Source organism: Trichosurus vulpecula, chromosome 4, assembly GCF_011100635.1.
Source record: "Trichosurus vulpecula isolate mTriVul1 chromosome 4, mTriVul1.pri, whole genome shotgun sequence".
NCBI lineage: Eukaryota > Metazoa > Chordata > Mammalia > Diprotodontia > Phalangeridae > Trichosurus > Trichosurus vulpecula.
In genome coordinates this window covers 183,419,389-183,431,917 of record NC_050576.1, presented here as the reverse complement: position 1 = coordinate 183,431,917, position 12,529 = coordinate 183,419,389, and the positions used below count along the sequence as shown (strand labels likewise).

At 40.4% G+C, this 12,529-nt stretch overlaps 1 protein-coding gene across 1 annotated transcript; it reads right to left on the bottom strand.

Annotated features, from left to right (window-relative positions):
- Nucleotides 1-9,463: 9,463 nt before the first annotated feature.
- Nucleotides 9,464-12,244, bottom strand: LOC118846440 (keratin, type I cuticular Ha3-I-like). The gene is made up of 6 exons (XM_036754988.1): nt 11,897-12,244; nt 11,691-11,773; nt 10,955-11,111; nt 10,072-10,233; nt 9,849-9,974; nt 9,464-9,688 (listed from the first exon to the last, which is right to left on the bottom strand). The coding sequence occupies exons 1-6, from the start codon at nt 12,242-12,244 to the stop codon at nt 9,464-9,466; spliced, it is 1,101 nt and encodes a 366-aa protein (XP_036610883.1).
- Nucleotides 12,245-12,529: the final 285 nt, after the last annotated feature.

The window sequence follows — 12,529 nt, the reverse complement described above, 5'->3', positions numbered from 1 at the left end:
GATGAACTCAGTAATGTCCCCCGAAGATCTGCAAAATCTGCCTGTTTCCTGTTGTATGAATCCCCTTCCTATACCAGGCTCATCTTATATTCTTTCCTCAGTGGGTGTGGTTACAGTATATAGCATTTTCCCCTTTTTTCTCCTTTAGCAATGTTTCTGAAGCACTTCTCAGTCTGTTATTTAATGATCTCAGAGGAGTCCTTCACCTCATAAAAGGTTTTACTTGGGCTTCTTGCTAAGTCAGGACTCCTCACCAATTGTACTTCTCAGTGAAGTAAGAGCTTTATGGTTCATCTTCAAAGTGGCCAACCCATCACTTCCCCTTATTCACTGGGTGTGGGGACCCTGAGGGACTGTTCTGTCTCACGGTGTCCCCAGTGACTGGGGTCAGAACCTCTGACTTTATGCTCTACCATATATAGACTCTGGGCTGACCTCCCTTGACTCCTTTTCTCCATTCTAAGAAGTTAAAGCACTATCAGGTTGAACCTTGGAAGAGTCTTTGAGATGAAGCTACCTGAGAAAGCATAACTAGTGACCAGAAGGTACTAGTAGGGAGATTACTACACAGTGTAACCAGATGGGTTCTGGAGGTCATCTAGTCCATCTCTCTGCCTCCAGGCAAGGTCAGACAGGATACCCTGAAGAAAGAACAACAACACTGGACTTGGAGTGCTCAACTTGGAATCATGGCACCTAAGTTGGAGTCTTGGCTCTGCCATTTATTGCCCTGTGACCCTGGGCAAGTTGTTAAACTCTTTAGAACTCAGTTTCCTCAACTGTAAAAAGAAGGAATTATACTAGATGATTCTGAATTGCTTTCCAGCTGTAACTTGCTACCAGTATGATCTTGGACAAGTCACTTAATCAGGCTTAGCCTCAGTTGCCTGATCTATAAAATGAGGGAGTTGGACAAGATAATCTCTGAGGTGTCTCTTAGCTTTATATCTCTGACCCTCTGACTTCTAAAGATTCTACAATTGTCCTTGGTGTCTATTCCAGGGGTTTGCATTGGAAATCCTAAATGTGTATAACTAGAAATGGCCTTAAAAGTCCTGTAACTGAACCAATCTCATTTTACAAATGGGGGAAATGAGACTCAGAAAGGTTAACTGACTTGCCCAAGGTCACACAGGTAGCAAGTAATAGCTGGAAAATTATTCAGGTCCAACCTCCTCATTTTACAGATGAGGGGACTGGCTTCACCGAGGTTGAGCCACTTAACCAAGGTCACCCAGGGCAGAGACAATATTTAAGCCAAGGTCACCTGATTTTAGAACCACTGTCTCCCAGCTACTTTAGTCTTCTCCACCCCTGAACTAAGAAGAAATGATAGAAAGCTATTACTCCATGGAAATGACCTGTGAATCATGTCAAAAATGAATGGGCAAAGTAAATTGAAAACCTAAACTAATTTTGTCAACAAAGAGATATTGCCATCTCTTATCAAAGAAGACAAAGGTTGGTCCTACTCCAACAGAATAAAATTCTAGTGTCTAAAGTGGTACAATATGATAGAATGTAATAGAATACATATGCATGTGTAATGTATAACTAATACAAATGACGCTCCCTACTAATTGGAAGCTTTAAAAATAATCTGTTTCATTCTTCTAGGGGAGAAAAAGCTGACCTCAGTTCTTCAAAGGGAAAATAAAAATGATAGCTTGTTTTTTAATCACGTCTGATTCTTAATGACCCCATTTGGGGTTTTCTTGGCAAAGATACTGGAGTGATTTGTCTTTTCCTTCTCCAGCTCATTTTACAGATGAGGACACTGAGGCAAACAGGGTTAAGTGACTTGCCCAGGGTGACACAGCTAGTAAGTATCTCAGGCCAAATTTGAACTCATTAAAATGAGTTTTCCCAATGTTAGGCCCAGCATTCTAACCCCTGAACCTCTGAGCTGCCTCAACAATAATAATAACAATAATAATAATAATTTCACAATAATTCTGTGAAATAAGTAATGTTATTATTTCCATTTTACTGATGGAAGAAAGTGATGGTTTGAGAGTTCAAAGAACTTGCCTATAAATTACACAAATAGTACTTGAGGCAGACTTTGAACCAGGACTTCTGATGTCAATTCCAGCCTTCTATCTACTATTTTTCCCAGACTTCCCTTCGCACCCTTAGAGGGGAAGGAGACTTATTCTTCCCCAGTCCATTTTTAGCAATACCACACAAATACCAGTGTGAAGTTTGTAACATGGTTGATTTTTTTAAGCAAACACATAAAACCACATCTATACAAATGACTGCAGCCCTCTTCAAAGTAATCCCTTTGGGAGGCTGGACTCTGCTTCCAATGATATTTACAAGTCCTCTCTTTGAATGGCCTCCAGAGTATATGGCGCATTCAATCTAATTCAAGAAGCATTTGTCAAGCATAAATCTATTGGTTCCAAAGGACTCATGATATTAAATGCTATCCACCTCCAGAGAGAGAAATAATGGGCTTAAGAGGACATCTTGAAGCACAATTTTTTTCTTTATTTATTTTTCTTGCTTTTTTTCAGGACATGGGTAATGTAGAAATATATTTTCCATGATTATATATGTATAAATGGATATTTCTTGCATTCTCAATAAGTTCAGAGAGTGGGAGAGAATGTGGAACTGAAAATAAAAATAGAAGTTAAATTTTAAAATAAAAGCTATTAGTGGTGGAAATATTAAAAGAAAATGAACAATGGTGCCTGTCCTCAAAGAGCTTGCTCTCTACTGGAAGGCACATCCTCAGAAGTGACAAAGCTCCACTCTCTGAGAATGAATCTGATTTTCCAAAACAAGTCATTTAGAGCCAATCCTTATATATAAGACAAGGAACCAAGCCAGGGAATATTATTTTGGCTCATGACTTAAGAGTGACTATAAAATAACGAAATTAGCTTTCTTGTGTGACTTGTAAAATTATTCTCCTACAACTGAACCTTACTGGAACCAATCCCTGCATCAGATTCAGCTCAAATTTACTGAATACCAGTGAGGTGAGATCAAAGGACATTGATTCAACAAATTTTTGTGGAGTGACTGTTAGATCAAAGAATTTTGGAGTTAGAAGGGATCTAGGGGATCATTTGATGTAACCCTGTCTACAGATGAGAAATGAGAGTGGGAAGTAACTTGCACAAAGTCATACAGGTAGTTGACAGAATTCCAAGCTTCTCTTTGTGATTCCTGAATTCTGTTAATTCTTATCCAAGGGACTGTGGGAGTAGTATCTACAACATACCATGGAAAGAGCATTGGATTTAGAATCTGAGAACCTTGTCAGGGAGAATCAGAAATAAATAATCTAAGATATAATGTAATTAGTGCAATGTCATAAAGGGGTACAAATAAAGTACCATGATATAGGTTAGCTGAGGGGGGAGGTCATTTCTGACTTGTAGGATAAAAGACAACCTGGTGGAAGATTGGGTATTTGATCTGGAACAGGGAGTGCATTTAAGCACAATGGGGTAGAAACTAGTTATGCTAAAGTACATAGAGTGCTTTGAGGAGAGTAGCATGATAGCAAGTTAGAAAGGAAGGTTGAGGGAAAGACATATGAATGAGAGGCAGAGCAAAGTCACCACAATCAAGAGAATAATTTATGTAGTAGATACAGAAATTTAAAGAAAAAAATCAAAAGAATGTGAACTCTAATCAAAGGCAAGAGATAGCCTTGATTCCCATGGGCTAATGATGAAGTAGATGTTTCTTTTCTTAGCATAGAGGTAATAGACTATAGGTGTGGATTATGGCATTCATTGTCATATGTGGTCAATGATTTGTTTTGCTTAACTGTACTTCTTTGTTGCAAAGGAGGTTTCTATTGCTGAGGATGTGGGAAGGAGATGGGGAGAAGGGCAGAGTTGGAAGGGTAATTCATTAAGAAGTAAAGAATTTTTTAAAGAATCAAAATAGGTATTAAAAATTTAAAAATAGAAATTAAAATTAGAAGAAGCTTGGGGGCACATGATAAAAGTAACATTTCAAACAGTGAATAATTAGATTCCCTATTTTTCTCTGCTTTCCTCCTTTTTAGTCTCAAAAATTCAAGAAAGAAAAAAGGAAGGAAGGAAGGAAGGAAAGAAAGAAAGAAAGAAAGAAGATAGAAAACAGAGAAATTGCTTTTTTAAAAAAGAAGAAAAGAACTATTTTTGATCTCTAGCCAATGCTGCCAAGCTTGTCTGTGCATCCATATGTATTTATTCCATCTCAATAAAAGAAATGAAGAACCACAACTTTCTGTGATCTACACCCAGTATTCAAGATGTCATGCCTGCTCCATAGATGTTAAGCAATGCTTAATTATTGTTATTACAGAATTATAATCATATCATACAGTTCTAGCTCAGTGAGTTTGAGATGAGGAAGGGTGTCACAAAGTTATTAACCTCTCCTTGTTTCTATTACTTTTCATTTATTTTGTTTATAGTCAACTTCAGCCCATATCAAACTTTAATTGGGTAAAGACATTGTCTTGGCTCATTAGGTATCATAGGTAAACAAAATATTAACCAACACAAGGTTAAGCTATTGTGGCTAACCCCATAGTATAGAACCTGGTCTCAATGTGATGGATAAACTACTCTTGAGATTTAACAAATCTTTTTAGAGAAATAAAAGTATCTCAGAGGACAAAATGACACCCACACTTGTTGGTATCAGTGGCAATGGCATTTAGCAGCTGAGTTGAGTCAGGGCAGGGCTTCTACATAAACAGACTAGGCAGCTACTGCCCTATGGATTCAGGAAAGTTTCATTCCCTGCTCCTCCAAACAACCCTTCTACCTGTGTAAGGCTAACATCTGAAAAATCTACCACTAGATATTTCTTTGTGACTGTCTTTAATAAGATAGTACATACCTCTATGAAAGTTTGTCAGTTATTTACACCTTAGGATGAATGAGTTCCAGGCATAAAGAATTCTGGGTTTGGAGTCAGGAGACCTGCACTCAAATTCCATCCCTGATACCCAGGTGGTGCTGGAATTATTTAATCTCTCTTAGCCTCAGTTTTCTCATCTGGAAAAAAAAGGACATAACAATGCTTGTGCTGTTTACCTCAAAGGGTCAATGCAAGGAAAATGCTTTACAAACCATATATATTGCATAAACCTGATTTATTATTATGGGCTTAATGCTTGTACCACTTATCTCAAAGGGTCAGTGTAAGGAAAATACTTTGTGAGTCTTACACATTATATAAGCATAAGTTATTGTCAGATTCTTTCAAACAAGGTAGTAAGCTTGGGGTTGTTTTTATGGGATAGGATCAGAGGAGGGGAGGAATAATATTGCCAGGCCTCATATTCAAATAGACTAGAAGGAATACCATTAGGTAAAGGATAAAGGTCACCAACCTCAAAGACCCTTATCTCTCCTTCACTCCACATTTCCAATCAATGGACAAGTCTTTATTTCTGTCCTTCTGACTCCATGAAATTAGCAACTATTCAAGTTCAGGCACTTACCCATAATGTGTTGACTGGATATGGCCTTTCTTCCTTACCTCTTTCCCTCCATCCTCTACATAGATGCCAAAATTATCTTTATAAGGAACAAGTCTGACCATGTCATTCTTCTGATCAAAAAACCTTCAGTGGCTCCCTATTGCCTCCAAAAATAAAATACAAATGCATCCAGCCAGGTACTTAAGGCCTTCCACAATCAGAATCTATTCTACCTTCCCAGACTTTTCTTACATTATTTCCCTTTGTGGCCTTTACATTCCACCCAAACTTACTGGATAAGCTCCCCATCTTTCATGTCGCTGCACTCACACAATCTGTGCCCTACACCTAGAATGCTGTCTTTCAACTCCATCCTTCAGAACGTAATGTTTTAAATTCAACTTCATTTTATTTTCAGTTCCAAATTCTCCCCCTCCTCCATATTCCCACCCACTAATAAGGCAAGAAAAACAAGACCCATTACAAATATATAGTAATACAAAACAAATTTCTATATTAGCCATGATCTAGGTAGGGAAAGCAAGAAAAAGAAAAGCTTCAATCTGTACTCTAAGTACATCAGTTCCCTTTCTTGAAGTGAATAGTATGTTTTATCATGAGTCATTTGGAATCATGGTGGGTCATTGTGTTGATAAGTTACTAAGTCTTTCAAAGTTCATTATCTTTACAATATTGCTATTACTGCATACATTGTTTTTCTGGTTCTGCTGACTTGACTTTACATCAGCTCATACAAGTCTTCCTAGGTTTCTCTGAGATCATTCCCTCAATCATTTCTTACAGCAGAATATTACATCACATTCATATACCATAACTTGTTCAGCCATTCCCCAACTGATGTTTCCCTTCAATTTCCAATTCTTCACAACCACAAAAAGAGCTACAACAAGTATTTTGTATATATGGTCCTTTCCCTCTTTCTTTGATCTCCTTGGGGTATAGACTTAGTAACAGTATTGCTGAGTCAAAGGGTATGTACAGTTTCATAACCTCACAACTCCACCAATAAGTAGTACATTAGTGTATCTATTTTACTACCTCCCCTCCAACATTCGTCATTTTTCTTTTCTGTCAAATTAATAATATTTGTAAAGTGCTTAGCACAGTACTTGGCATGAAGTATGCACTTAATTAATTCTTGTTCCCTCCCTCACCCTTCAACTAGAAAGGTTTCTTCAAATCCTGGGCTAAGTCTCTGCCCTTTCTAAAAAAGCACACTCCCCCAGCTGAGATCTTCATGTGAACTTGAAATAGGAAGTGGCACAAAAAAGGAGAAAATCCAACTGAGAAAAGTAATAACCCAAACCATCAGCAGAGCAGCTCAGTTACAGTAATCCACCACAGCAACCCATTCATCTATGAGGAGTCAACCAAGCCCACAAGAAGAGCACCCCAAGCCCAGAAACAAAGCAACCTAGACTAGGGGTGGGGAGCCAGCAGGCTCAAGGGCGCATGTGGCCCTCTAGGTGCTCAAGTGAGGCCCTTTGACTGAATCCAAACTTCACAGAACAAATCCCCCTAATAAAAGTATTTGTTCTGTAAAACTTGGACTCAGTCAAAGGGCTATACCCAAGGACATAGAAGGCCACATGTGGCCTCGAGGCCACAGGTTCTCCACCCCTGGTCAGCAGAGCCACCCATCTAGCCCAGATGCTATTCCCAGCTGAGAACTGTGTGTATACATGTGTGACAGACAGAGAAACATAGAGAGACAGAGACAGAGAGAGACACCAGAGACAGAGAGACAGATAGAGACAGAGAAAGAGATAGTGAGACAAACAGAGACATATATAGACAAAGACAGAGAGAAGGGACATAGGGAGCATTCCAGAGTTGTTATCTGGCCTTGACCACATGTTTTTCCTTACATATATGCCTCATTATTATTGTATTTTAAGTATGTGCCCACTCTACTGCTGTACTGATGGGAGAGTGTGGCCTGGGTTTATGGGAGGACTGTTTTGGGATCATTGTTCTTGCTATGCTATTTGAATAGGAGAATGACATGGTTAAGAGTTAGTAGAGTCTACTGACTGAACCTTAATGCTAATGGGTAGCACACTGACGGAGGTCGGAAAGTACTGTTACAAGTGTAGAAAAGAGGTCTGGACCAGTCAATGTGGTGAGTGTGATAGAAAATCAACTAGGAAGAAGTAAAGGATCTCTTTGTAGCAGCAAGGTCTCAGTTGAGATTAATTAACAAATTTGTGATGGAGCCAGTCAGCTAAGTTATATGGTTTTCTCCAACTCCATTGCGGAGCACATTAGTAGGAATGGAGGAGTTGGATGACGGAAGTAATACAAGAGTGGGGTTTGGCAAAGCAGTAGAGCAGAATGGGGCATAATAGGACCACAGAGCAAGAGATTCAAGAAGAGAAAACAGTCTAGAAATGAACATGCTCCCTAGTGGATTGAGATTGAGAAGGCAGAAAAGTGAAGTCATAGCAAGGATGAAGGCTTGAGAAAGTACCAAGAATATTGCAGGTCATAATAAATATTACATAAAGCATAGAGAGCAAGGAAATGATGGGAGATTATGATCCACTAAAGGAATTTCAGAGTTAATGAACAACGAAGTGTAACACTTGTGGGTGATGGCAAGATCGAAGACATGGCCATCCACATGTGTAGCTGAAGTGAAGGAGAATGATAAAACTCAACATTTGCCATGTCAAACATCTGAGAAATAGAAGAGGATGGGCATGGAAAAGAGATTATTTCACTTGACTAGAAGGTGTCATTAGTGGCCTTACAGCTGTTTCCATGGAGTGATTGGGGAAAGAAGCTAAATGGGAGAAGGAAATGGATGAGGAATCCAGGCCTATTTGGGTTCCATCTTCTGGTAAGGGGCAAGAAGGGGTCAAGGATCTTGGACTCAAGGTTAGCATGGAATAGACTTCTGTAGGCTATCTTCTGGGGCAGTCACCCTAAATCATGGGTCTCTTTTGGGCATTACTCCTTAACCTTTGATCAGTGTTTGTCCATAGTATATAATGGCAGACACTGAATTCATTTCATTCTCCTGACTAGAAAGGTTTCTTTATGAGACATACATGAAGAATGCATTGCAGGGAGTAAACATGAATGAGAATGACCTTTATAATGCCAAAGAAATAAAGTTTATTGGAAGGTAAGTGAAGGTACCTCCTTGCATTCCAGAAGATGGTGAAGGAGCAAGGAAGGCAGAAACACCATCTGTACAGGAAACACCCCAAAGTAATAGCATGTGACTGAGTTATAGGGAGTTGGGCATCATCAGAAATTAGGAGGCTTTAATGCTTCCCATTAAGGATTTTTCCAAACAATTGGGAGTTGATGATGCCATTCTTGGTTTGTTGGCTCTGAAACTCACTGCAGTACATGGGAGATCCTGAAAATGGTGGCATAGTTGACAGAAATGGGGATAATGGGAAAAAACCAAAATATTGCTATTGGCTTTGAGAACTGAGCTAAGTCAGAAGTCAGGATCAAATGACCTTTCCCATCCTGAGTTTACATGGCAAAACTAAGAGATGGGAATTCAACAGATGCGGGAACAAGACCTGCCACAGGGTCCACAGGAGTTGCCACAGGGTCCACAGGAGTTGCCACAGGACCCACAGGAGTTCCCACAGGCATTGGTGGTAGCACATGGATTGCAGGGCAGCCTGGGAAAACACAATTGTCTGCATTAGGTTGAGAATGGGAGTGTTCAATGCAAAGACCCCTCCAAGACCATAGCCCACAAATTCCATTCAAGCTTAGGTTCAGCCACCAGTGGGTTTTGAGTGACTGAATCAAGTCAGAGAAAATTCAGATTATTACTAATTGCCCCTCCTACAAAACTGTATGAGTTTAATGAGTAGAGAAAGAATTGTGATGTATGGTTATTCCTAGACAATATTTAATGGGAAGATCTACACAATTTTTTTTAATTTCTCTATATGTGTGTGAGAGGCACAAAGACAGAAAGAGAGAAACAGAGATAGGCTTTTCCAGGAACCTATGTCATGACACTTACTTGGAATCCTCACACTCCAGCAGGTTGCGGTATGTGGAAATCTCACACTCTAGCCGAGACCTAATATCCAGGAGAACCTGGTACTCTTGGTTCTGCCTCTCCAGGTCACCACGGATCTCAGCCAGCTGGGACTCCACATTGGTGACCATACACTGTAGCTGGGATATCTGGGAGCTGTAACGGGCCTCGGACTCGGTCAGTGTATTTTCCAGAGAATCTCTCTGTGATGGAGAAGAGGAGAAAATGTCAGAGAAAATGCCCCTCTAAGGGATATTTCCATATAGTTCCATGAAAACTCTAAGCTGAGTTTGATTTACTATATGATTCATAAGTGGCTCAGTTAACCTCGAAGGGTAAGTATGAAAGTTGAATATTACCCACCAGGGTGTGCTGGGCCTGCAGCTCAACCTCTAGAGCATTGACAGTGCGTCTTAGTTCAATGATGTCAGTCTGGTAGTTCTGCAGCTGTTCAGAGCTGGACACCACCTGCTTATTCAGCTCCTCTGTCTGAAATGTCACAAGAAGAGAGCCAAAAGGTGAGAGCGTGATCATCAGGACCCCACAAAGCATCGAATTCTGCAATGGGCATGGGCTAAACCCTCACCTGAGTGGTAAACCATTCCTCCACGTCCCTGCGGTTGTTCTCCACCACAGCCTCATACTCAGCCCGAAGCTCATTCAGGATCCTGTTCAGGTCCACAGCTGGGGCAGCGTCCACCTCCACATTGAGTCGATCACCAAGCTGGCTACGTAGGGAGTTGACCTCCTAAACAAAAAAAAAAAAAAAATGGAAGGTATGAGTACACTTCTTTTCCTGGGGGGAAAAAGTCCTTCCAAAGCAACACTAAAAAAATAAAATAAAATAAAATAATTTAAAAAAAAACACTAAACAAGCAAATTGTCTCCATGAGGTGCTGTGTACTCAATGGAGGAATAAAAGAGAGAGAGAAAGAGAGAAAGAGAGAGAGAGAGAGAGAGAGAGAGAGATTTACTTAGCCTGGATCCTCATCCTTATTCCTTAAACACCTTTTCTTCATATAAATGGCTAGTTCCCACTTTCTGACCATTTCCACCCCAACAGAAACTTAAACTCTATCACCTTGCCCCTTCCCCATCCCAATACATGAACCTTTTGTCTTATCTTTCTGGGAACCACATTTGAACCACATCCTGTAGTCTCTTTCCCCAAGTCTCACTCTTCAGTACCTCTTGTCTTTTTCCCATTAGAATATAAGCTCCTTGAGGGTAGGACTGTCCTCACTGTTTAGTAGAACTCCTGGTACGTAGTAAGTGCTTAGTGAAAGATCTGTCTATCCATCTATCTACCTATCTATCTACCTGTCTAGACCCACATCTTTAAGTCAATTTTCCATCATCATTCTCTAGCACTTAAGTAAGCAGGAAAGTGATATCTTTGCTGTCATCCAGAGAATGACTGCCCATTCATTACACCCAAGAATGTTCTCTCTGCAGATATCTTTTCTCACCTCCTCATGGTTCTTCTTCAGGCAGACAAGCTCCTCCCTGAGGGACTCCACTTGGGCCTCCAGGTCAGACTTGCACAGGGTCAGATTGTCCAGGATTCTGCGAAGGCTGTTGATATCAGCCTCCACCAGCTGGCGCAGGGAGAGCTCGGTCTCATACCTTTAAGTGCAGGTGATTAAGCAAAGAAAGAACACCTATATATTATACAAGTTGGATGGTATTCTCTTGGCTTTTTTTTTACTTTTTAGCTTTTGTTTGGGGGCCTATTTCATTTCAGTTCAACAAAAATCTTTTAATCAGCTGTTATGTTCAGGGCCAAAAAAAATGCTACATTTATTAAGCACCTACTTGCAATCAGATGCTGTGAAAATGCTAAGGACTCAAGGACAAAAATGAGACAGGCCCTGTTCTTAAAGAGTTTACATTCTACTGGGAATATTTTTTATTTCTTTCTTTCCATCCCTATAAAGAAGGGTTAGAAAGGAGACAAAATTAGCCCAGTGACCAAAAAGTTGAATTAGAAAGTAGTTGTTCAAGCCTCCTCTGGATAACATTGGTCAAAACTGTTTTGTCATCCAAAAAAATATGATGTCCTTCTCTGTATCTCCATATCTCTGTTTAATTATTTCTTCTGAATTTTGCTTTATAATTCATTTCTAACACATGTTTAATGTTGAGAGTTTTAAAAAATAACATATGGGAGACATGATTTCCTTTCCTCTTTTTACCCAAACTCACTTGGTTCGGAAGTCATCAGAAGCCAGCTTGGCATTGTCAATCTGAACCACTAGCCTGGTGTTCTCAGACTTAGAGCACAGGATCTGGAAATGAGAGAGCCCACATTCAGTATTCCTTAGATTTCAAAATCTCCTGATACCTTTTAAATAAATAGCTCACTGTCTCTAAGCACTTGTCTTCAGCTGTAAGATATCTCAAGACTTTACCTTCTGCTGAAGCTCCTCAATGGTCCTGAAGTAGGACTGGTAGTCTGGACACACGTAGGGGACCTGCTGTTGGCACCACTCCCGGATCCTACTCTCCAGCTCAGCATTCTCCAACTCCAGCTGCCGCACCTTCTCCAGGTAGTTGGCCAGACGGTCATTCAGGAACTGCATGGTCTCCTTCTCATTGCCATTGAAGGAGCCTTCACAGAACCAGCCACAGTTGCCCACATTGGCAGGGATGTCACAAGCTCCAGGGAGGGTGCAGCCATGGCAGCTGGGAGGCAGGCAGGGCCTGGAGGAGCAGCTGGTATGACAGCTGATGCTGGGCAGGCAGCAGTTGTAAGGCATGGTTGTGAGTAGGGTAGTTGGAGGGTTAGTACAATGATCAAGCTGTGTGAGGTCTACCTGCCTCCCTGGACCTTTTATACCCCAAGAACTGGGTATGAGCTCATCAGATAGCATTGTTTCCTTCCTTCACTTTTGGTCAATTTTTTTTCCAAAAATACTCTAGTTAGAGACCTTCAAAGAGTCCTGCCTCATCTCATAAAAGTCTCTACTCTGGCTTGTGCTGGGTCAGGACTCTTCATAGATGCCATTGGCTGGAGAAATAAGTGTCTCATTTGGCTGGAGAAG